General features: G+C 38.0%; 3 protein-coding genes across 7 annotated transcripts; 1 reads left to right on the plus strand and 2 right to left on the minus strand.

Moving 5' to 3' along the window:
* Window positions 1-622: 622 nt before the first annotated feature.
* erlin1 (ER lipid raft associated 1) lies at window positions 623-8014 on the minus strand. Of its 4 annotated transcripts, none has more exons than XM_026308924.1 (12): window positions 7973-8014; window positions 6820-6948; window positions 6206-6287; window positions 5608-5654; window positions 5455-5516; window positions 5227-5352; window positions 5008-5081; window positions 3939-3997; window positions 3724-3815; window positions 3480-3569; window positions 3313-3392; window positions 623-3219 (listed from the first exon to the last, which is right to left on the minus strand). In XM_026308924.1, the coding sequence occupies exons 2-12, from the start codon at window positions 6930-6932 to the stop codon at window positions 3028-3030; spliced, it is 1017 nt and encodes a 338-aa protein (XP_026164709.1). In that variant the 5' UTR covers window positions 6933-6948; window positions 7973-8014; the 3' UTR covers window positions 623-3027. The 4 variants fall into 4 exon arrangements, with proteins under 4 accessions (XP_026164709.1, XP_026164707.1, XP_026164708.1 ...); XM_026308922.1 differs by having other exon boundaries at window positions 7952-8005; XM_026308923.1 differs by having other exon boundaries at window positions 7955-7998.
* A 2666-nt stretch (window positions 8015-10680) lies between these two features.
* On the minus strand, window positions 10681-16953 carry LOC113131521 (inhibitor of nuclear factor kappa-B kinase subunit alpha-like). Of its 2 annotated transcripts, XM_026308891.1 has the most exons (22): window positions 16746-16953; window positions 16357-16474; window positions 16167-16261; window positions 15958-16075; window positions 15803-15872; window positions 15632-15720; window positions 15433-15522; window positions 15215-15339; window positions 14789-14896; window positions 14552-14687; window positions 14226-14426; window positions 13702-13804; window positions 13366-13489; window positions 13139-13290; window positions 12969-13030; window positions 12776-12885; window positions 12637-12686; window positions 12222-12330; window positions 11935-12082; window positions 11770-11819; window positions 11417-11516; window positions 10681-11070 (listed from the first exon to the last, which is right to left on the minus strand). In XM_026308891.1, exons 2-22 carry the CDS (start codon window positions 16459-16461, stop codon window positions 11011-11013), a joined length of 2205 nt encoding a protein of 734 aa, XP_026164676.1. In that variant the 5' UTR covers window positions 16462-16474; window positions 16746-16953; the 3' UTR covers window positions 10681-11010. The 2 variants fall into 2 exon arrangements, with proteins under 2 accessions (XP_026164676.1, XP_026164677.1); XM_026308892.1 differs by lacking the exons at window positions 12776-12885; window positions 12969-13030; window positions 13139-13290.
* A 3724-nt stretch (window positions 16954-20677) lies between these two features.
* plaua (plasminogen activator, urokinase a) lies at window positions 20678-24205 on the plus strand. Its single transcript, XM_026308918.1, has 11 exons — window positions 20678-20829; window positions 21466-21570; window positions 21664-21697; window positions 21793-21931; window positions 22043-22125; window positions 22213-22254; window positions 22342-22522; window positions 22643-22788; window positions 22908-23048; window positions 23140-23288; window positions 23665-24205. The coding sequence occupies exons 2-11, from the start codon at window positions 21520-21522 to the stop codon at window positions 23857-23859; spliced, it is 1161 nt and encodes a 386-aa protein (XP_026164703.1). The 5' UTR covers window positions 20678-20829; window positions 21466-21519; the 3' UTR covers window positions 23860-24205.
* Window positions 24206-24685: the final 480 nt, after the last annotated feature.

Genomic DNA, 24685 nt, shown 5'->3' on the forward strand with positions numbered 1-24685 from the left:
ATATGACTGTGTAAACTGGATGTTAATTAAATATTACTGAGTCAACCATCCACATAAAAAACTTGCTTACATGTACATGTTGTATCCTGACATTTGTATTCTGACTCTGTACAGGCTCTATATTTTGGTCTTGCGTTCAGTAATCATTTTTACTATATGACTAACCCTTTGAAAAAAACCTACATAACTATGTTTGTGATAGTACATTTAAAGATTTGCACTTGAAGAAAATGTCTAAGTAAAACATGCAAACAAATGATAAATAGAACCTTTATCCTTAAACGTCATTACATGTGCAAATATTTTAGTGACACAATGTATGAGAACCTTCAGGTTTTAGTTTCACTGTTCTCTTTAAACCTGGACTCAGATGTTAACATTGTATAACCTCAGTTGGTTTCTATTGTGTTCAAAGTCTGAAAGAAACTATTGCCTTTCAATGTTTATCTTACTATGATTTCACAAGATCAAAATTTTCTTGACACTAATTTGAACCCCAAATTTCTTTTGTTTTCTTGCCTGAAGAGGAGTCAAACCACATTTAACATGGAGTTAGGGCGCCTCCCGATGGCACTCAACATGTACTACACAATATCCACACCAATCAACACTTAGGAAGAAGAGAGGTATCAAAATAGGCTTTATTTTACATAAGAACATTGTCAGAATTTGAAAACATTTTTGCATATAAAGTTTTTAAAACAAGGATACAATGTTTAAATTTCACAGATTGTACAAAATATTAACAAAAAAAAAAAATCATTTTTATGATTCACACCCCTCTTTTGCATTTCTATTTGAACCCACCACCAGAGCAAACAGCAGAGTGCAGCCTTCACCTGTGATCTGGAAGTCCAGTAAACATCATGACATCTTCCAAACACTCTTAGCGTCCACTGCTAGTTGTGTCTTTATGAGCTAGAGTCAGTAATGAGGCTTTATAGAACAGCTTGTAAACTAGAGCTCTTAATAAGCCTCACAGTCAAGTTGAGGTGAAGCCTTTAATTTACAGGGATTGCTGAATCTTTCGGTCCGTGACAACCCGTTATTATTTAAGGCTTGAGTTCTGAAAAATGAAAAGAACTTCCATGTTTTTGAAATAGAGCTGAACAAAATCCAGAAGCTAAAAAAAAAAAAATCTAGCACCGACTTGAATCCTGCTGCAGCCCAGGTATTACATTCATCTTTAAATAGAACAAAACTTGTTTTTGTGTAGTACTGAAACTTAAGTCTCACAACAACTGATAAATTCTACCTCAGTAACTTAATATTGTAATTAGGAACAGCAAGTTTGTGTTGCCATTAAAATCCTTTATCCTCTTTTGTAAAGACTGAAAAACCTTGCAGTCCAAATACAAAAAATGTAAACACTGATGGTGGAAAGGAATTTTTGCTTGGATTATTTCTAATTTTACAGACGAATTGTACTCATGCCACGGACCCCTACTCTAAATACAGCAGATGGTGCAATAATATAGTAACAGTACAGTAAAAATGTCACCATGAATAATTTAAGACAAACTTTGACTCCAGATGTCTGCTGTAAAAAAATTTTTTTAAGTCAATGGACTTTCATTTTACATGAAATCACAACTTTACTTATTGTCAAATCAAATTTTCTTGTTTTGAAAATTCACATACCCTAACATACATGCACTCTTCTTGCATAATTCTCAAATTTTACTTACTTCACCTTTGCGCAGCAGTGTATTAGAAGCTGTATCAAGATAAAAATCAATTTCCTGAGAATTTACATTTAACCACATCTGAATAAGCTCTGTAACAGAGTTAGCAGACAATCACGGGTACGACTTATCATCTGAATCAAGCCATTAAAAACTTCCACATGCACGGTGTAGATAATCAGAAGCAGGTGAAAAGGAAAGAAAGATGTACCGACTTGACGGGGGAATATGAATTACAACTTCCTGCAGTGGAATGACCCACTAGTTTTTAACTGCTTTACGCTTAAGCTGCCATACTTAACAATCATGAATTAGCTTTAGAAGAAATAATCTGATTTTGTTTTAACAGCCCTAGAACCCTGGACCACAACTAGCAACAGCAAACTATTACCAAGCTAACAAAAAATAAACTACATTACTATTAAATGTGACACTACTTATATTAACTATAAACATCCGGCAGCCTTCCAGCATCAAATACTTGAGCATATTAGGCAGGCTCAAGTGAAAATGCAACCAGATCAAGCCATTTATGTCAAGAAAGTCATAACTTAAATTTTTTTTTCTTCACAGCTTAATTTCATGAGATCAGCTCGATAAAGTATGTGGGACCCAACTAGTGAACGACTCTGCTGCAATATGCACTTTTATAATGTCCAAAATACTGTAAGTGAATCTGCATGCAGCATTTGATGTGAAGTGTGACTCAAGAGCCTCTCATGCCGATTTGTGTTAAGAGAGAAGAGCCAACTAGTGATTCAGTGTAAAAGAAGATGGCACAGAGATGACCTACCCATTACACACTTAAACAAACCATCTTGTTTTTAATTAGTGTCACCTGTCAGAATCCAGTTCAGCTAAACCAGAAATGTAGCTCAGAAATCATAAGTCATAGTCATATTCATCACAACTCACTCCTCTTGCATATAACAAAAAAAAAAAAAAGACAAATCAAGGCAGTTCCAAAAGCAAATTTAAACACTGCACTGATCACAGGCATGTGTAAATTAGGGTAACAACTTCCCAAGCATAAGCATTTATTATAATTTTGATTTTTAATCATGGCATCATTGCATTCCTAAAACTTTACCCATAGAGGTTAAAAAAAAAAACATTCCCTTTTATCTGGCCATTCTACCTCTTGCTTTTGCTTGTCTTTCACTTTAAATAACCCCTCCTCCCTCCATTTCTTTGCCATTTAGATTTAAGACTGAAGTGTTATTCAGCAGACTAGCTGCAAAGCTATCCCCACCTATCAACTTCAGCTCAGTGCTCTCCACTCCACCAACAAGACAAGTCCTCATCAGGTTCTCCTGTCCTGTGCCGAGGCAGAGCTGAGGACTCACTGTCCGTCTAGCTTCACTTTCAGCAAGTCTGGCTCAGCACTGGGCAGATTAGGGGAGCGCACAGGCTTAGGCGGACTATTGTTCCCCTCTACAAACATGTTAGGAATGTCCTGGCCAAAGTAGATCTTACTGTTAGCCGCTATGGCCTGGTACTTCATCAGCTCCAGATACTCTGGGGTTAACTTCAACTGTAGAGATTTAGGAGAAAAACAACAGCATGTGAGGATTATATGTTGTCTGGTTTTGTGTTTGTCAACTCTGTCAACACCATTTATTTTTACCGTGTTCGCTTCAGCAAACTTTGCAGCAGTGTAATACTCTGCATCCGCCTTAGCCTTCTCCCTGGCCAAGAAAGCAGCATCTGAAACAAAGAGACAGTGTTGAATGGGACAAACACATGACAAACCAGATCACCAGACAGAAGACAGCTGAAAGCTCTGCGGCTAACCCTCTATTTCAGAGATCCTCTTCTCCGTCTCTTTCTCCATCACCTTTTGTTGAAACTGGATCTCTGCTACCTGAGCCATTTTCTGAGCCTCTGTGGGACAGAGAACCATGTGAATGTTAACAGCTGATCATAAACTGGCAGGTGACAGTAGGGTTTCACAGATGACTGGAAAAGGGAAACTGCTAAAATTGTGATGGCATGCAAATGAAAACAGGCTAAATTACAGTAAAAACCCCACATTTACCAATAATAGCCTTCTTCCTTTCAGTCTCTGCTTCCTTTTCCACCACCTTTTGAGTCTGAGCTGTTATTAACAGACGAGTCTTTTCTGCTTCCCTGCAAACACAAAAAACAGGCTCTTATTTTGTGTGTAGTCTTGCTTGAACTGAGTGGGTGGGTCACAGAGAATATACAACACATACCAAGAATGTACCAGTACATAAAGATTTACAAACTCACATGAGTTCAAAGTTCCTCCGGATAGACTCTGGGATCTTTGGCTTGGTAACACGAACTGCCTTCATCATGATGTTGAAATATTGCAGAGGAAAAAAAAATTAAAAAAACAGAAAAATAAATGTAACCTTTGCTCAGTCTGCCACTAAATCTCACATTACTGGTTATCAGGCTGTTACAATGTTCAAGTTAGAATTGGTTTACTGGTACACATTCAGAGTTTGAATTGAAGATTTATTAGTTTGGATGCTCTAAACATTTTAGCCTCATTCACACCAAGGTCAAGTAACAGCAGGTGAAGTGTGATGCTTGGGTTTTTAATGGGCACCTTTTTGGGCCACAATGTTCCCTTTTCCCTGGTGTGTTTTTTCATAATCGGTGCATTAATGGACCTCCTTCAGGAGCAAGTGTCATTAAACATTAGCAAAGTATATTAGCATTGGCTCACAACTCAAGCTTGATTTATAATTGATACAGGGTGTCAGCAGTAGCACCACTGCAGTTACTAACTTGCAAATTTAATATGTTATCACAACTAAAGCATTGTGCTTTAGCTGTATTTGCTTCAGTTACCATGTTTAGTCTTTCACTTCGCTGTATACGGTGCACTACACACACACACACACACACTTAGGCCTCATAGGCCTTTAGTATAACTGTAACTTATTTCACCTTGTCTCACTAGGATGATACTGCACACTCTATGCAATCAAGGCTTACAGTATATTCTTCCATTTACTGTAACAGAGTGGTGGTTGCAGTGTGAATGATTTTGATAGCTGTGTGTTATTGAAAAGGACAAGACAGTCAAACTCTTTCGTCAGCTTTATTAACGCTGTCTTTACTCTCATCAATCTCCACAAAGTGAAAGTTGTAGAAGAGAACAACAAACACCCTGAGCTGGCCAATCACAGCTCCCACATGACTCCTAGATGGTATCTTCGTAGCCATGGTGCAGCAAATTACATTTATGATGGTACATGATGGCTACACTCAAATGTAAATCCCGGTCCTTTTACTTTTTATCTATGATCTTCTACTGCTCATGTTAAGTGTATGTGTGTTTAAATACCTGTATTGTAAGTCCAGGTGCCATAACGTTAAGATCCTTCTGCAATGCAGTCTTCAGGTTCTCATCTATGATGTCTGAAAGAAAAAAAAAAAAAAAAAAAAACACATTTGACTGAATTCGAAAACATGCTATGTAACACAGTTTAGGAATGTCTCAACACACAATGCTGTCATTAAAATTAAGACAGTATTATCTGCTTTATTGCAAAAATGTACTCACCAAACAACTCAATGTAAACCTCCTGTAGTGTGTGTACACTGCAGAACTGGTTGAGTTCATGGTGAATCTTGTTGAAAATTAGTGTTTTGTCATAATCAGCAGTGTAGTTCCTCACAATGTCCACAACTGCAAATAAATGAACAAAAGCAAGTTACTGGGATGCTGAGCAGCGAGAGGAGTCAACCAAGAGAGAAACTTTAACAATAAAGGAAATGAGAACATCTGTACCTGCTGTAGGGACGAGCATGTTAACAACTTCTATCCTGTCAAAATAGATCATCACACCACCACTGTGAAGAGGAAGAACAACCTGTCAAATTTATAATTGTTTTCATGAAAAGATCAATTTCTTTAGTGACACATCAGTAAGTTCATTCAAACCTTGTTCCACAAGGCACATTCTTGATCTCATCAGTTTGGAGTGTCGTCTGAAACACAAACATTCAAAGATTATTACTATTGTCATAATTATTACTATTATCCTGCTATATAGATAATTTCATAAACATGCATCTGGATTTAATATGTAATATATTTTTTAGTTTTTCAAACAAAAATAATTGAAAAAGTACACCAAGCTAAACCTATATCTCATTGATTATGAAAGGTTGATCAAATATATAAACGCCGTGATAAAACAAACAATAGTTTTACACACTGTACTTGTAACACACTGTACTAATAACATTCAGGTAGAATGTTATGTCCCTTTAAGACAAACAGAATGTTCTTATTTATTTGTTGTAAAAGACAACACTGTACATTTTACAGCAAATTTCTAAGAGTCTACTCTCAGCATATTTATTATCCCAACAGTTAAAATAAAGCCATGGCTGAATAGCAATTATTTTTAGGGAGTAGTTGGCTTATTTATAGAAAACCCCTTTCTGGTTTTCATGTGGAGCATTGTATGTTTCAATTTTACACTTCACAAGCCTGAAATGAAAAGCCAACTGTTTAGGTTAAAAGGTAAGTTTACCTGCACTGATCTGTAGGTGGTAATGAAAGGCAACATGATGTGATATCCAGGGCCATTGGGAGTAGTCAGCAATGCCCCACCTCTGAAACACAAACATTTGGTCTGACTTCTCAGTCCTAAATTATCTACTGATTATAATCTAAAAGAGTAAACAAAAAGTTATTCAGGTGTAACTGGGTATTTAAGACGAAGTATGTTTCGGTTGAATACAAATGCATTACATTACAGAGTGCTCTTGCCATTTTGTTCATCTCATGAACGCTATCAAATGTTACATGTGATTAATTTGTAATAACACATACATTTGTATGTAAGACCATGCTTAAATTTGAGATGAAAATCCTGAGATGACAAGAATCTGCTCTACAATGATCACTACTAACACTGTACATTTGTCATTCATCGCCCGTAATCATGTGCAATACTGTAATACAAGGTAAATCACCATCAGTGCAATATACTGTAGTCACTTTACCTGGTATTTATTTATTTATCCATCGATGTCCATATACTGTACATACCCATAAGCACATATTGTACACACTTATAGTTTTTGTAACTACACGCCACCCAGATTATTACTTGTGTCCAGTACAGCGTCAGAGTAGTGATACCTGTAGTACACGGCAAGGTGTCCTTCCTCTATTTTGTGAATAGAGGAGTGTAACATGATGGCCATCACTCCTGCTATTCCTGCAAACACTGCCCCTACATGCGGCATCGTCATCCTCACTAGAACTCACCTACAGGCAGAAAAGGAAGCATAAACATAGTGAAATATTTATACAACATTATGTAGCCAGGACACGTTAAACCTGTGGCCAGACCTTTACTGCAGCAGTCAGTATATACAGTCAGTTATAACAGGAGTAGAACTAAAACTAATGTAGTCTTTACAAAGAGTTATCTCTAATATTGTCTGTTACCCTTTTTATTTAAAAAAAGATTTCATAAAGTTTATAAAGAATGCAATAACAGACAGACATTTTAGTGAAAACCCTGATGTTTCAGTGAAACAAGGAACATTTCTACAGTAGGTCTTTGAAAAATATAGGCTCCTTTTTTTCGATTCTTTCCATTTACTAAAGTATAAATATAAAATTATACACATGTTACACAGCTAGACACATTTAAGTGACTATATAGTTAGTTAGTACCTAACGCTAATGCAATATATCCTTAATTTTAACACAGGTCATTCCAAGTATTTCACTTTAACACATGTAAACTCTCATACAGCAAGTTAATAGTTAACCCTACACTGCCTGCTTTAACAGTTGAAATCAATTGCAGATGATCGTAAAAACACTGAGCGGAGCAGTTTACATTATAAATCTGTCTCAATTGGAAACTGCACTTCAGAAATAACGTCAAACAGCTAACGCTAACATGCACGACTAGCTTACACACAGACTTGTAGCTAAGTAAACAGCCGGTGAGTAATTCCTGTCAACATATCAAACAACACATTTACACCACAACTGTCTCCTTGAGTATATCCAGCACAGCCCACGTCTCAAACTGTTTAACTCAACAATATCTACCCTAACCTAGCTAGCCGAGTTAGCTCGCTAGCTCTCATTAGCGGGTGGGTTCAGTAGTCAGCTGCTTCCCGTCCGCTTCTTGTAGCTTCATGCTAACAAGGCGTATAGCAGACAAATCAATTCACCTCGCACTGTGCTGAAATGCAATGATTAATGTGTGAACGACAGAATAAAACGGCTGATAGCTAATAAATAAAATTACCACCGTGTCGAACAAGCTCACCCGCTGGTCTTATCGTTCAACAACCCCTCCCCCTCGCCCCTCCTCCCGCAGGTTTCCTACGCTTTTATTTGTGGAGTTGTGCTGCCTTCAGGGCTGTGGGAAATATTACAGCTATAGTGAGGCATTTAGGGGGCGGCACTGCGAACGTTTGTTCTATTTGCTTATTAAATAAGTGAAATTTTAATTGTGTATCCATCTAATTATTCAGGGAGATATATATATATATATATATACTACAGTGCAGTATATATATACTGGTCAGATCGCAGTGTGGTATGGGAGAAAAATTGATAAAATAAAAATATTCAGAGGAGAGAAAATCAACACAGAAAACGATGATAAAGAATATATAGGTCATATATAGGTTACATTTGACTATCTGAAATGAAAAAGGAAGGCAGACTGCCACGTGCAGCGCCGCATTTGGATGTGTCTGAAGCTTGGAGCTTGACTTCCCTACGTTTCTCCTACAAATGGGCCTTGAGCTTGTTTGGAGGTTCTAGCAGGGGAGCGCAGCTACTGGTATACCGATGGATGGTCGTCCGCCGGGGGGACCTCGTCCTCTTCCACCGAGCGCAGAGCTTCGGGAGGGACACACATGGAGCCGTGAGGGAGGAAGGGGACACCCGCCTAGCCAGCCAGATCAGCCGAATCAACCCTAGCGATCAATGGGGTGACAGATGTCTCAGCCAGATCGCCCTCACATCCAGACACAAAACAAGCGCCTGCTCCTTTATATGGAGCTGTGGAACATAAGTGTTTAGTGTTATGGTCTTTACTGTGAAATTGTTCAATAGTGGTGATCGTAGGTCGTTAGCCTGTTTCTTGAGAAAGTGCATGAGACGCTGTCGTCTTTGCCGACACAGCAAATCTTTTATCGTTTTACTTCGTAAGTGAACAGATAGTAGATTTCCCATGGTACGTAGCGGTAATATGTAAATGAGACATGTTGCCATTGGACAGATCCAACCAATCAGATAGACTTTCTGTAAAGTCCATCCATCCATTCATTTTCTATACGCGCTTATTCCTTAACCAGGGTCACATTGATCTGCTGGAGCCTATCCCAGCTCTCTTTGGGTGAAAGGCAGGGGTACAGCCTGGACAGGTCACCAGTCCATCACAGGGCCACATATAGACAAACAACCTCACACACTCACACTCACTCCTATGGGCAATTTAGAGTACCTGGAGAAAACCCACACAAGCACAGGGAGAACATGCAAACTCCACACAGAAAGGTCAGGTTGCGTCCCACAACCTTTCTGTAAAGTCCAATATATAAATAATACAGATCGATAGGTAGATATAGTTCACTTTGGTTTAGCCCAATGAGCACATGAAAGACCAACAATATGTTCCACTTTAATGTGAAAATTCTTAATGCTTAGAGATAGAAATAAAAAATAAATTGTTTAAAAATATATAGGCTATATATTGCTTTTAAGCTGATTAAGATGGCAGGTTAAAATTGCAATAATGTATATTATTATTTCCATGTCTAGTATTGCCCTTAAAAGTTAAACTGCTGATGCACTCCTTACACTCATTGAAATACTGTATGAAATGTTTGCCTGCTTTGTTCCAATGAAAGTCTAAAAATAGCCTTACCAAAATAAACATGCAACAAGATAACAAGATAATTATTTACTATAATTCTGTGATTGTCAACTAATTCCATGGAAATGAAAACAATTCATTTATCTCATAGTGGTACGTGTGTACCCACAAACCTGAAATAGCTTACTCAATCAAGACAAACCAAAAATAGAGTTGTTTACAACACAAACCACATCCCAGAGCATGCACTGTGGCTTCTGCCTTAAAGGAAAGCCTGGCTAGTTACTGGGAAAGTCCTGGCTGTTTTTATCTTGGGTTGCTGTTTATAGATTAATTATTCTGCCCCTATTTTTATAACAAAGAAACAGGTCAGCCAGGGAAGCAGATTGCCTCACTGATGTGCTTTAATAGTTTTTAAACAAAGAGGACTGCCCTCAACCACATTAGGGGGTGTTAGGGTGAAAATAACCAAGTAAAAAATAATCCAAAGGAAACAAGACGGTCCACACACCCACACCAATGTTTTCTTGTATTTAATTCAAATTGTCACAGACGTGCACAGATGTTTCAGCTGTGCCTTTGTGTTTTAATGTATGATGCCTTTTAACTGTCCACCAATAAGGAGTGCTAGCTTATTAGCAATAGATGTGGAAAGTGGTTAATTGTCATCAGAAGCATCTTCACATTTGTTTCTCTAAAAATGTAATTATACATAATTACAAATATTTTTTCATATAACAGGATAATTTCTCCTGAGGTGAATAATTAAAATAAAATGATTTATAACTGTACTATAAACTCACAAAGTTATGCTCTAACATTTGATTACCTTTTAGCCTCTGTCATTATATGAAAATGTTTCTGAGCTTATTGATTTCATTGATTTTTCTTGTATTAATTTATATTATTTTATGCCGGTTACACTTTTCTAAACCCTTGCTGTTTGGATTTCAGCAGCTCCCCAGAGAATATTGAACCCAGGGTCTTATAAACAAACAACTTCCTGCAAAACAGTTGTCTAGTTCACAAATATATATAAATACTTGCTATCTTCAACAGTGTTAACACTTGTAGACAAAGGACAAACCATTTGTAAGAAATGCCAATTAAACTGTTCAGACATAAAAAAAAAACAAACATTTGTGGCATAACTTTATAAAAATTTATTAAAATTCCATCATGCACATTTGTCAGGAGCAATGTATTACTCCAATCACTATTACCAGTAGAATAAATAAATATTGGTGAGAGCCAAGCATAGCTTTTAAATTCAATAATACATATTTAACATAACGCATGAATAGCTTACCACATCGTGCTGTTTCACACAGTCTTACAGCATCACATGTATATAAATGACACAGTATGAAATCACCAAGCTGTCAGAAATGACTGCTTAAATGATTATAAATGACCAGGCATCTATAATGTTTACATTACATAACGTTCACTCATGACACTGAATCTTTGGTCAGTTTCTATAGCTTCTGAGGTTGGACTTTCACCGCTCCATACTGAGTCCAGCTCCAGTCCTGATCCTAGACAGAAAACAAACAGATGAAACCATTCTACCCCCGCCAACTCAAACATTTACCATTCTGCACCTACCACAGACTCAACATTTTCAAACCATTCTCCCTTCTTAAAATTTAAAAGAGGTGAACTGATATGAGCAAAAATTGAATGCAAATGTATGGTTTAAAGAAGGGAAAAGTCAATGCACAATATACCACAAACACCTCATTTTTAATTCATTTGGTTTTACTTTAGGTGCCTTTTGGCAGGACAATAATCAATACTGAATGTGCAAATATATTTTCAAGTTGTTACTTCAGAAATCATGTTAAATGCATGATAACACTTGGTTACACTTGTATGCCATACCATGACACTGTGCTCCATCTCCTGCTTGGCAACTTGCAGCAGCGAAGAAAGCTGACTCAGATGTTGCTGATTTTCATCCAGTAACTGATGAACAGTTTCTCTTGAGAGATAAGAGACAGTGAATTGACAGCATGTCTTCCAAGTATTTAGTAATTCAGTAGTCCTTTTTCTACAAGTGCAGAGTGACCCCTAGTGGCAACTGTAATTTGTATAAAACCAAGGAGCATGTTTTAATAGATCATACAACTTGTTCTGCACTGTATAGATTTAAATTCATCTTACAATCTGGAGATTACATAGATTAGAACTCTAAGAATGTAGTTGTACAGAATTATGACCTGCGCACATCTTACCTGTCAGTGGATCGCTGCACAAGTGACTGTGATTGAGAACTGCTCTGGGCCTATAGACACAGCAACACTGAGTAAGTCGTGTATTTTTGACTTTTATATTTAACACTGCATTAAAGAACTTTCCTCCATAAACGAAGAATATTTGTCCATTTGTTACATACTCACACATGCAATTTTGAGGAGGTACCAGAACTCTTTCTGTCGCTTCATTTGCATCTGCATCACTGCTGCTTTTGCAGTATTTATGTTCAATACTGCCCTCTCCAAATTAGGGAATAAATCAACTATACGTCGCTTACACACCAGAATTGTACTATAGGAAGAGAGAGACGGGGAAAACCACAAATGACACATAAGGGTAAATCAACCATGCGATGGTACATTAACTGTAAAATGAATTGTGGCTTTTGCCCCACGTCTATCAGTTTGAACTACATTACTGGATAAATTACCTCAGGTGAGTGTACAAGTCTTTCAGCACTCTGTCCTGGTTCTGAACTGTTTGTAGTATGGTCTTCACCATGTCTGAGCTGTCGCTGTAGCCATGTGGAGGGTCAGGACCTAAACAAACACATACTCCTGTGAGAATCCATGCACTAACATATGACACAACCAAGTAAACATATACTTCAGCAGTTAGCCAACTTTTCCCATCAAACACAGAAGATGTTTTAACTAAACCACTTGGACACCTGAGACACATTTGTTAATTGAATCATTTTGTGCATTATGGGATCCAAATTATTTCTTGCTGAATTGTATTCATAGCAATCAGTATTACTACATTCCCCAGCACTGACCCTGGGAATCGATAAAACCAGGAACCTCCATTATCCACCTCTATTACATGTAATCACTTGTACTTACTTTTGCATTTAGCTTTCAGTTGCTTGTAGAGTTCAATAGCTTTTACCTCACTGAATAAAAGACAGGAAGAAAATTAAGTTGTGTCCACTGGTTATTTTTAAGGAAACTGTTATAGTATGTCTGTGACACTTATACTGACAGCTGTTCCATTACATCCCCCTGCCTCCTCGCAAATGGGCTCCTCTGCAACTCCACGATCTCAGAATGTAGAGCCACTATCTCTTCATCCAGATACCCCACATCTGCAACCTACACCAGGTGCTGTGTTAAATTCTGTAACTTCAACTAAGTTTATGTAAAATTACTATGACGGCAACTACAGACTGTCCTACCTTTGTAAAACCATCTGCCTTCTCTTCATTTTCTTGCCATGTCTTCAACATTTTTTCTGATGCTTCAAAAAAAAAAAAAAAAAAACACAACAGCAGATGCTTCGCTTAAGGTTTCAGAAATTATTTGAAATTATCCTATGCATGACAACAGCAGATTTTCAACCACTCACAGATGCCGGTGTGCCTCTGCTTAGTGTATTGCTCAAGGTCTTGCTGGATGCTGGTCTTAAAGAATGCCAGATTTGCTCGGAGCTGCTGTGACTGGGAGAACAGCAGGTTCTTGTAACGTGTTAAGTTTGTATTGAAACGCAGCAGGCTCAGCCTACACAGACATAAACACAAGGTAAGGATGTTTCCGTGTGTAAGAGTATGTACATGGCTCTGTCTATGCACTCACATGGCAGCCCTCTGACCCTGGTACAGGCGAATGTAGTCATCTTTCAGTCCACAGATGTAGCTGACCGCTTCCCCCCACACCTCTCTCAGTGCAGACAGTGGGAGCTGTGTATTAGTTTCCCTGACTGAGACAGGACATAGTTCACAAAACAATTGCCACATTAATTTGGACACCAAATCAGGTTGCTATAATTTTGCTATACATATTCTTGGTTTTAAAATATCAATTTGTCAAACTTGCACTTGGTCAATAATTTTGACATCCAAAGGAAGCACTCCAAAGATTAACAGCAAAGAGTAACAACATAAGTGCACACTGCAAAGTTATATGTCTCACCTATAAAGTTGACACTGTCTGGCAGAGGTCTGGCAGTCAGTGGTCCAGAGTACTTGGTTAGGCTCTTATCGAACAGGAAAACGATGAAGCTGTCCCAACCTTGCTAAAACACAAAAAAATATCACTGTGCATTCTGTAGTGTGCGTTAGTGGAAGTCAGCCCACTAGTAAGAACAAAAATTCCAGTCTATGCTGAGATGTAGATCTTCCTCAAGCAAAAGTATTATTACCCCTTATTAAACGTAACAAACAACACAAACAAACCAACAATTTATGCCTTGTTTATTTTTACCCCAAAGGTCGAAAAACTGGAAACTAAACCTTAAACGATAATAATAAAATACTGATTAATGCACAACTACCCAAAATGTAAAAAAGAAAAACAACAAAAAAAAACAATGTTAAAATGCAGAAACAATAAACATTAGGTCCTATCATCCAGTACTGTGCATGGACTTGTTGCTCGACCTTTTTCAGAGCAGGTATTTTTGTGTGTGTGTGTGTGTGTGTATGTGTGTCACATACCAATCCATCGGGCAGACAGTGTGTGGGTGGTCTGCGTGGGTCGAGAGAGACACCCGTCTCCAACAGCAGCTCTTGGTTCAGGGGGGAGATGTGTGTCTGAGTGTGCGTCTCCAGACGAAGCTGCAGGGAGTGCAAGCTCTCCTCAGCACCCAAAACCAGCGAGTGCAGCTGGGCTGACGTCATGTCCAACACATGAATCACCTGAGGAAATAAATCTGCTGAATAACTATTTATTGTCCGCTAACTTGGCAGCATGCATAAATCCAGAAACAACATAACAACGTAATCTGATTTAAATGAACACAGGCAAGGTTCATATCGTTAACCTTCATGTTAAAAATATTCTGCAGGGTTGTATAGAAGTACGGCTTGTTTGTGTCAGGATCCAGGCCTCCACCGCGTGTTGCAGGGTCCCACAGTAGCAGCATCTGCAGAAGAGACTCAACTGGTTCCAGCAGTGGCCTGTGCATCCACACACGCACACATGCACAAACAGGTTAGAGGCCATTTAGAATAAGGGATTCCTGACTGGTAAACGCAAAGAAGTGTCTTTTTGTCTCTACCTGCTAAGATTGTTGGGATATGAGAGATGTGTGGAGAATTTGACTTCTCCATTCATGTCCTCTATTGCCATAATGTCTTTGGGACCTTTGTTCTTGACTTTACTCGTCCTACAGACAAACATGCAACCAGAGAGAAATGAAAATAAAGTCAATAAATTAAAAAACTGATCATCAAAATATTGCAAACATTCCTCTAAATTACTTTGTCGCCAGCTTCAACATGCAGATATTGTTTTAAAAAAAAGGATGAAGTCTGGGCTTGTAGCAATCCTGTAGTGATCAGTGCTGAAATCAATATACCCTAATAGGGTATATTTGTATATGCAAGTGAAATATTTTGCTGTGGATTATTCATACTATATAGACAATGATAAATTATTTTCTGTAGAAAACAGACAAAAATCTATTGCTGCTGTGTTGACTCACCACTGTACAGGTTGCATGTTGTGTAAAAAGGGGCGAAAGCCACAAGTACATTCAAAGATTACTGTCCCAAAGCTCCAGTAGTCCACGCTCACAGTGTAGGGTTTACTTTCAAACAGCTCTGGAGCCTGGCCCGAATACAGAGGTTGGTAAAATAGGTCTTGATTGCTGAGATGGATGCAAAATAAAAATCACTGCTGGCAAATCAATGCAACACATACCAGATACTGCAGCGTTCCAACAAAGGATGTACAGAGACTGCCCTGATCTAGGTCTTTTGCATAACCCAGATCTATGATCTTATGGACAAGCTGGAAGGAAACATATTTTCATAATGAGAGTAAGACACAGAAGGCCATGTAATGTATGAAACTGTACTTTACACAGACTACATGCACGTACAAAAGGAACTAAACTCACCTTCCCACCAATCTCCTGCAAAACAATGTTCTCTGGCTTTAGGTCTCTGTGAATAATCTTATTTTCATGGAGATACTGGATACCAGAACCTGTGTTTGTACAAATAAATTGAGACAACAACATACGATAACCATAGGTGTTTATCAAAGTAAACGCCAAACAAAACCTTACCAATGTCACGGAGCAGAAAAAGGACTTCACTCTCCTTTAGCCCACAACAGTTTTCTGGTTTGTTTAACACCTAAATGAAAAGAATAAGACTAATAGTGTAGAGTTTACATGGGCAAGATATTGTTTATGGTCTTTATAATTTAGCTATTTGGTACCTTGCGTAAGTCTCCTTTTGAACAGTACTCCATGGCCAGCAGAGGCAGGTCATTTAAAGCAATGCAGCTCAACTCTTTTGGAACTTCTCTGGCCTGAACAACATTCACATGGTTCAGCCTGTGGCAGAAAGAGAGTCGAACATGCAGTGAGAGTTTAACAAGAAGAAAAAGCTCTGTGTGGTGTGTTCAAGTAAACGATCTACACTCACTTCTTCATAATCTGGATCTCTCTGCTCCAGCGGTCTCTGTTCTTGGGGTTCAGCTCCAGGCGACAAAGTTTCACAGCAATTTTCTCACCCAACTCCTGCGCCGAACACAGACAAGGTATGAAACCAAGACAAAGCCAGATCTGGGTCAGGAGTCTATGTTCTTGGTGTGCAGGTGGATGACAGAGCTTACCAGGTGCTGGTAAAGGTAGACATTCCCAAAGCCTCCCATCCCAAGTCTCTCCTTCATCTCCCAGGAGCCACACAACTGGTTCTGTCTGAGCGCAGGCCGCTCCATGGCCTTAGGGCTGCTGTTACAAAATAAAACACAGTCAAAATTAGCTACTGCTTTACCATTAGATGTTTTCTCCTTTTTTATTGTTTAACTAGTCCAGTGGTGCAAATGATGCTTTCTTGCTCAATGTAACTTTTTCTGCTACAGTGACCTAAACTCGGAGCCATTTGATTTGACTATAGTTGTAAATTTACATCCAGTGGTGTCATAAAACTCAAAGACCATGAGAATATATGAACACAAAGTCTACTAACATCTACGTCTCACCCAAGTCATGACAAACTAACCTCTTCAGATGCTCAGTCCTTAGATGACAATTAGCTTATTTTAGATGTCCGACCATTGTTGCCGCAGTTTTAGCAAATCGCGTTAGTCACGCATCGTTTTCACAGCATCAGTCTATCAAAGTTAAAGTTTATATTGTCTCTTTGCTGTAGTTTTAGGTGCAGAAGATGAAGCGAGGGAAGCGGCTCTAATTCTCAAAGTGAAAGTATAAACTAGCAGCTGCGCATGCGCGCTCGCGTCAACAGGACCGGACCGTCATGCAGGACTAGACTACTCCCTCTGTTGGGGATTTCCAGAGGCCCAAAGCCACACTGTCCCACGGAAGTCCACTTTTAGAGTCTAATATGAACATGAGAATTAAATAGGCTTATTGGACGCTTTCTTTTCACCATCAAAGCAGCTGGGGCTGTAGAAACTAATGATGAATATTTCCAAAATGTTGTCAAAGTCTCATTAGTTCACTAGATGGAGCCATATGCACACAGCGACTGTCATGTTTCCAGTACAGACTGAAAAAGACAGATATGACACACTCTTTTTGTGTTGTGTGTCATCACTGGCTCATGCACTGTTGTGCTATAGTCTATGGTTTACTTGCTGATCTATATGATCCAGTGCAATTAAGAGGCAAATACCATACTTTTTAGTCCACTACATTAATCCCACAGCGTTAGTTACAAGTTACATTGCAATTTCTACAGTGTAAACTTCCAAAGTTATAAATTGTGATGCATTATTACACCTAAACTAACCCAGCATTACATAAAACAGACCCTCATTTCGAGGGCAACATGTCCTCCTTACATTATTTACTGTGTTTAGATAACACTGTAAATTTAGTCTGTTTATTAATTTTATTTTGAGAGCCTTAAGCTTTGGTCCAAGATTTTCGAATATAAAAGATAGATGCCATTCAATTACATTTCAACTCATCTTTCACAATAAGATAATAAAATATTTTTGAAATGAACAATAACATGCTTTGGACAATATTTTTAGTGGGTATGCAACAGATGTGTTTAAGTAACAGTTTGGACTTGTTAGGGAGAATTTACCATTTCTCAGTTTAAAGGGTGACGTTAGAGTAGATGATGAAAACCGTCCGGTTATACAGGAAATGTGTCTAATGTGGTGGCTAACAATGATTAAAGCTTATGTAATGCAGTTCAGCACTGTAACAAAGAAGCAACCTTCAGTTTCTCTTTTTGTAGATACATAGATAGATAAACCTAATTAATCCCTGAGGGGAAAAGCAAAACAAGTTTGTAGCAAAAGCACAAACTTGTCCACCTAGTTAGTATATATAACATGTATACATATATAGTATATATAACATTTGTTTTGTTTCACTTTATTTCTATTTGCATAGAAAGTTCTCAACCATTAGTGATGATTATCTTTTAGGATTTATTTATTTGCAGACTTTTAAGATGTCAAGCTGCTTAAAGCAAAGAAAAATCAGATTAGGCAGAACATTTGTTATATATAAATTACAATTAATATTGTGACCATTAAAGAAGTGCAATGTATATGCACACTGGTCCCATCAGCTTCTTGTCAAAGCTCTTTGGTCACAGTTTTTCAGTTTTATTTCAGTGTGAAAGGAGAAGCAGGTGGCTATCTCATGACTGAACAAAGAAACGGAAAACACAAGATGTGAAATTCCCATCACAATAGTCTAGTGTGTGAACGTCACTGTCTGTCTAACAGTTTTATTTTATAGTACACCAGGTGAGAGATGTTTAATAACAGCACAGTAAAATAGGGGACAGTGTTTGACATGAGACATTTAGGGCACATCGTCATGTTCTAAAATGTTTAATCATAATCCTGATCTTGAAAACAATATGAATAAACTTCCCTTTTTGGGGTTTAAAAATGTAGGCAGTTGGAAGTATACTAACCACACTAAAATAGCAGCCAATGGTGTCATGTATGTTCTAATTTTGTATGTAGTAGGAGGTGCAGGAACAAATCATGTATTTCTGTGGAGTTTTGTTTCTCATTTTCACCCTCCTTAATTCTCTGTATTACTATTAGTGTGTTTCTTGTGAGCAGTCCCTCACGTCATAGTTCATGATGGGTCCCTAATGTTGTAGAAAAATATTATAATACATAAACATTATAATAACAAAAATACTTTAAATTTAAGATATTAAAATATAGAATATACTCCAGGTACTCTGGTTTCCTCCCACAGTCCAAAAACATGTATGTCAGGTTCATTGGTGACTCTAAATTGTCCATAGGAGTGAGTGTGAGTGTGTGAGGTTGTTTGTCTCTATGTGTCTCTATGTGGCCCTGAGATGGACTGGTGACCTGTCCAGGGTGTACCCCTGCCTTTCACCCAAAGAGAGCTGGGATAGGCTCCAGTAGATTGCTGTGACCCTGTTTAGGAATAAGTGGGTATAGATGATGGATGGATGGAAGACATAAGATATTTAAAATGAGAAGGTGAGGATGAAGCAACAATCGAAACAGGTTTCAAAACTCTATGGATCTGTAAGACATTGCAGAGTGACTGGTGTCTGGACTGGACTGGGGGCGGCATATGAGGTGAGACAATATGACAGAAGCAAACAGTCCAGGTTGCAATGTTAACCACAAATATCCTGGGTTTCCCTATCTTGGCTAATTTCTGTGTAATATGTGGTTCTGATAATTAAAGCAGACTTCAATCAGTGAATGCTACTGGAGCAAATAAATGAACAATTATGTTGTGTTGTTCCATTGTTTTATGCTTCCGGACTTGGAATCATGCCAGTTGCTCCTTTTTATCTCGTTCATCAAAGACCCCGGGTCCACAAGAGCTTGCACGAATTTGATATATCTCACCATTGTCACAGCCAAAAAGGAGGAAATGTGACTAACACTGATGTCAGAGCAATGGGTGAGGTAACATATATGAAAAATATGTTTTAGAAATTCCCCCCACCCCCCCCCCACCCCCCACCCCACCGAGACAGCTGCTCAAACCATATCTAAGAATACAATAAAAATATTATAATTCTGAGTTTCAGGAATACAGATTTTAAGTGGTCTTGATTAATGATGTAGCTGTCTGCACAAATGTGTAATTTTGCAGGAAATGTGACATTGTGGTCGGGTTAATCATGATTAAGGGATGATGCAATAAGGTCCAAGGAAACAACATTGTCTGCACTTTTGTTGTGTTGCATGCATAGCTTGCATAGCTTGTTTTGTTTTGTATATTTAATATACTATATAATATATTTTTCGGAATCCCCATTCTCAGGCTCTAAGTAAATCAATGAGAAGAGGGTGCCCTTCCTATAAAACTGCAGCCATACATAACAGCATATTCAGATCCAGTTGAATGTGTGTCAGTAAAGTATTTGATCAAGCAGATATAGAGTATACAGTCTACATAATATCACTGTATACCACCATTTAATTTTTACACTTTATAGAGGGGAGGAATTTAAATGGATGAGTTATTTAAATGTTTAAATATTTGTGCCCAGTAACTTTAGAAAAAAAGAGTTTTAGTCTATAAACATCAGTTTTATGTACTGCACATTAAAGGATTATCTTGTCCGTTAAAAGCAGAATTCAAAGTTCAAATTGTTTTTTCTGTTTTTGTATTTTTGTGTTTGGTTTATTCTGACCACATCCTATTCAAAAATCACTTTAAAATTTTGAAATTAATTGCAATTGAATCTCAAACCTTTCCTTCTGCACTCACAGACTTCACTGTACCAATTCATGTTACCAATTTTGGATATATGTTTTTAAAACTGTATTATTGTATTATTATAAGAAGATTGATGGGAATTTTTTGGTGTATATGTGTCACAGGATGTGACAAATTCTTTCATAAAGAATTTAAACTGGGTGTCTACTGATGTTTTCAAAGCTTCTCTTAAACCCCTCCCACTTGTTGCCTGTGGTTTTAAATACGGGGGAGCATGAGGAGGATCAGCATTGCAACATAAGAAGAGCTATCAGCGTGAGCCTGAATCTTTCCACAACACAGGTGCAGAGAATACAAAGAGGATATAAATGTCATTTGAGCTGAAAGAAGTAACAAAGACCATCATCAGGATTGCACATCTGGATAAAAAGGTAAACAGAACTTCCTATACTGTGCAATTCATCAAAGTATAATAACGTTAAGTTGTTTTAGTTTATTTTCTGGCATTGGAATAGGTTGAAATCTGGAGCTAATATTAACGTGTCAAAGTCTTATTCAACTAAAAAACTATATTAAAGACATGAGGGTTTTCATGTGCACTGAAAGCAAGATTTCAACTATACAACCACTTCATTTTTATCAAGTTGATACTGTGTCCTGGAAATCTCAAGAGATTCAGTGTTTGTGCACTTTTCAAAATGAATGTGATTTAATGGTGTGCACATGCCATTCAGTAATAAAATCATCTATACTGATAGTGCACTCAGTGTACAGATAGATATTATGTTTACAGTACAGACTGCACACAATGAGCATACCCTATCTGCTGCTCCCATATTAAAACCTCTGCGATGACTGTACCCACGCAATCAATAGAACTGTGGCTCTGTACGAACTGTAGATGGGCACACTTAAACCCAGGCAAAGAACATGCACGTCTCTTCAGTACTCACACGTGTTTCTGTGTTGTCATGTGTCTAAAAATAAACTCCATATAAGGGCAGAAGGGTTTTTACTCAACTCATCCAGCATTGTTATGTTCCATTTCTGCTTTTTTATTTTTTTAGGTCATTCTCAGACATAAATATTCTCAATAAAGGGAAACAAAACCAGAAGAGAGGATGAACCTGTTAGTCATTACCACCATCCTTGCAGCATTCAATGTTAGCATGGTAAGCAACAATAAGAGGAAGACACTTTAGTCATACTCACGTTCACAGGGTTTAAACATCCAATGTGACTGAGTTTGTTTGTGCTCCTTTTAGGCTTTTTCACAAAGATGGTTTCAGAAGAAAAGGGGTAAGTCGAGTGATCAAGCAACACAAACTCTTAATATTCCTTTGTCAGTGAATGCATTAACTTTATTTTATCTCTCTATGCATTGTGACCTTCAGAGATGTGTCTGTCTGGAGATGGGAGCAGTTACAGGGGATATGTTTCCCAGTCGCAACATGGTCGCAGGTGTCTCAATTGGAACTGGTTTACAAATCGGTGGGGAGATTCAGCAGGAATTGGTGACCATAATTACTGCAGGTAAACTTTAAATCACAGTCACTTTAGCACAGTCAGTAAATCAATCATCAGAAAAGTAGATGTGTTAGGGAAAAGCAACACATGTTTAATATTTTGGCACTTGAACATTAGGAATCCTGATCACAACTTGAGGCCATGGTGCCGCGTCCGAAAAGGAGGGATTTATGTGAGAGAATTCTGCAATATACCCACATGTAAGCCTGCAACTGAGATCTTAAAAATCATTTAAATTTTGTTTGATTTTGATATTCTGATTAGATCTATTTTCTGCTCCCATATAGGTTTTACGCCTACAATAAAATCTCCAGTGGCTGAGGATACAGGTAGTTTTTTTGTTTAAATGCACTTCTCAGTGTATCATGTGGTTCCCTTCATCAACGATCACTGACTTATTCTGTTTCTCCCTGCAGAGCTGACATGTGGCGAGAAGTCAGAGAGGAAGATGCATAAAATTGTCGGTGGTTTATATGCACACACAGAGTCGCACCCGTGGGTGGCTGCTCTCTTTCATCAGCGCTATGGTTTCCTCTGTGGTGGCTCCCTCATTGCACCTTGCTGGGTTCTCACAGCTGCACACTGCTTCGCTGATGGGTAAGAAACCACCAATACAAAAAACACCCTTCTCGTACTATAATGGTAGTATGACTCATATGACACTTTTCTCAGTGTGTGTATTTATATTCAGGTTATATTTGGGCTTTTCGTTTTCAGTAAAGAGACCAAACTCCAGCATCTATCTGTATATCTGGGGAAGAACGCCATCAATGAAACCGATGCCGACAGAGAGCAGAGGTTCAAAGTGGAAAAACTGATCATCCACCAAAAATACAACGAGTCCAACTTTGACAATGACATAGGTGAGCACAGATATTACTGTGTACTGTCTATAAATGAGAAAGATCTGAGAAAGCTGTGTGAAAGCTGTGTGGGTGCTTTGTAAACCAGATTCAAAGATATATTTATCTTCACTTTTCAGCATTGTTAAGGATCAAGAGCGGAAATGAAGGTTGTGCAGTGAAGTCAGCGACTGTACGGACAGTGTGCCTTCCTCCAGCTCATACTCAGCTTCCTGCGGAATTTCAGTGCAGCATTGCAGGATTTGGGAGGGAGAGCTATGGTAAATACTGCTGAGCATCTAAACCTAAGACTCATGGCTAATCTCTCACTAGTTTCAGTAATCCTTACACAGTTCCTTATATTTTCTGCAGAGGCATGGCACTACTCACAGTACCTGAAACAGGCTAAGGTGAGACTGTTATCCCAAACTGACTGCAAAAGGGAATCATACTATGGAGATCGCATCACCAAAAACATGATGTGTGCTGGGAGCCCATCCTGGAGCACTGATGCCTGCAAGGTGTGCAAAGAACCCAGATTGTGTGCCAGTGTGCTCTGAGAAAAAGCATTTTCAAAAAGGCCTTATCATATGAAAAAGGCTTCTTGCTTGTAAAATATCTCTATTGATGCTTCAGATGAGCCGAAAATTGGTGACACTTTTATTTTAATTTTATTTCTACTCTGTATTTGAGAATATCTGTTCTTGAATATTTATTCTTATCCATTTAAGTGTAATATATAAAGTGAGAATGAGAGGATTTTTTCATATTGTTAATTTTTACGATGTCTTATGAAATACTGACGTTTTAAATTGAAATAATTACTAATGTTGTCGGTATCTATATGAGTCCTTACAAACTATAAAGAAAAACAACCTGCTGTGTCCTCTCCTTCAGGGTGACTCAGGTGGTCCGTTGGTGTGTGACATGTCAGGCCGGAGCTTTCTGTTCGGGGTGGTGAGCTGGGGTGATGGCTGTGCCAAGAAGAACAAACCAGGTGTTTACACACGGGTCACCAACTACAACAAATGGATCGCAGCAAAAACAGGACTTTCCAAATACACAGAAGGATTAATGTATCCCACAAAATGAAACTAGAACAAAAAGTTACCTATTGGGCATTTCATGTTTCTTAAACTGGCATTTGGCAGCAATTTTGTGTGCTCTGGTGTAAATGTGTTGGCATTGTTATTAATATACGGTGTGAAAATAGTTTTCATTTTCATTTATAATAGTTTTGTTAAATTAACTGTATTATAAATAGTGTATAATACTTATTATTACTTGTGCATTCCATACAAATAACATGGATATTTGAGCAACAGGATGTTTAGAAAATATATTTATCTAATTTTATTTAATAAGCGTTTTCTATTGTAGCTGGCTGGTCCCGCTGCTGAGCTTTTTTTTAAAGTAATCAATAAAATGATTTCTATTATGTATTTTGTCATGCTCGTTAATCTTCAAACCACAAAAAACATGAATCTTGTACGCAATGTGTGTGTGTGTGTGTGTGTGTGTGTGTGTGGTTGAGTGTGTGTGTGTGTGTGTGTGTGAGTTCAATACAGAAACTGAAAGTTAAACACCAGAGGGCAGTGTTTTTGTAAACGTTCTGTACAGACAGTCCACTGGTCTCAAACATACTGAAGATGACATGAAGTATTTTAGTATAAGCAGTGGTGACATACAATCTGAGACAGTATCTTCATAACTGACGACAGCTGTAGGTTTATTTCACACCAAGTTTAGAGATACATGAATCAAACTAGAAATGCTAAATATAATGGGGTGTGACACAAAAGTTATTTCTTACCACATTTTAAAAATTTTTAAAAAATGTTTAGTCCAAAAAACAGGCTTTGTTTTTGTACCTCTACAAACAAAACATGTTGGTGTTTGCCATTTTTATCTCTATATT

This window comes from Mastacembelus armatus, chromosome 15 (assembly GCF_900324485.2).
Source record: "Mastacembelus armatus chromosome 15, fMasArm1.2, whole genome shotgun sequence".
Lineage (NCBI taxonomy): Eukaryota > Metazoa > Chordata > Actinopteri > Synbranchiformes > Mastacembelidae > Mastacembelus > Mastacembelus armatus.

What these genes read in the sequence shown, in the direction of transcription:
- erlin1 (XM_026308924.1), bottom strand. Translation starts at nt 6,932, where the DNA reads ATGACGATGCCGCATGTAGGGGCAGTGTTTGCAGGAATAGCAGGAGTG. An exon ending in CATGCTCGTCCCTACAGCAG is followed by an intron (nt 5,353 to 5,454) that starts GTACAGATGTTC and finishes ATTTATTTGCAG; the next exon opens with TTGTGGACATTGTGAGGAAC. An exon ending in AAGGAAGAAGGCTATTATTG is followed by an intron (nt 3,570 to 3,723) that starts GTAAATGTGGGG and finishes TCTGTCCCACAG; the next exon opens with AGGCTCAGAAAATGGCTCAG.
- LOC113131521 (XM_026308891.1), bottom strand. Translation starts at nt 16,461, where the DNA reads ATGGAGCGGCCTGCGCTCAGACAGAACCAGTTGTGTGGCTCCTGGGAG. An exon ending in TTTTCTGCTCCGTGACATTG is followed by an intron (nt 15,721 to 15,802) that starts GTAAGGTTTTGT and finishes GTACAAACACAG; the next exon opens with GTTCTGGTATCCAGTATCTC. An exon ending in GGGGATGTAATGGAACAGCT is followed by an intron (nt 12,687 to 12,775) that starts GTCAGTATAAGT and finishes TCTTTTATTCAG; the next exon opens with TGAGGTAAAAGCTATTGAAC.
- plaua (XM_026308918.1), top strand. Translation starts at nt 21,520, where the DNA reads ATGAACCTGTTAGTCATTACCACCATCCTTGCAGCATTCAATGTTAGC. An exon ending in ATTCTGCAATATACCCACAT is followed by an intron (nt 22,126 to 22,212) that starts GTAAGCCTGCAA and finishes GCTCCCATATAG; the next exon opens with GTTTTACGCCTACAATAAAA. An exon ending in GGAGCACTGATGCCTGCAAG is followed by an intron (nt 23,289 to 23,664) that starts GTGTGCAAAGAA and finishes CCTCTCCTTCAG; the next exon opens with GGTGACTCAGGTGGTCCGTT.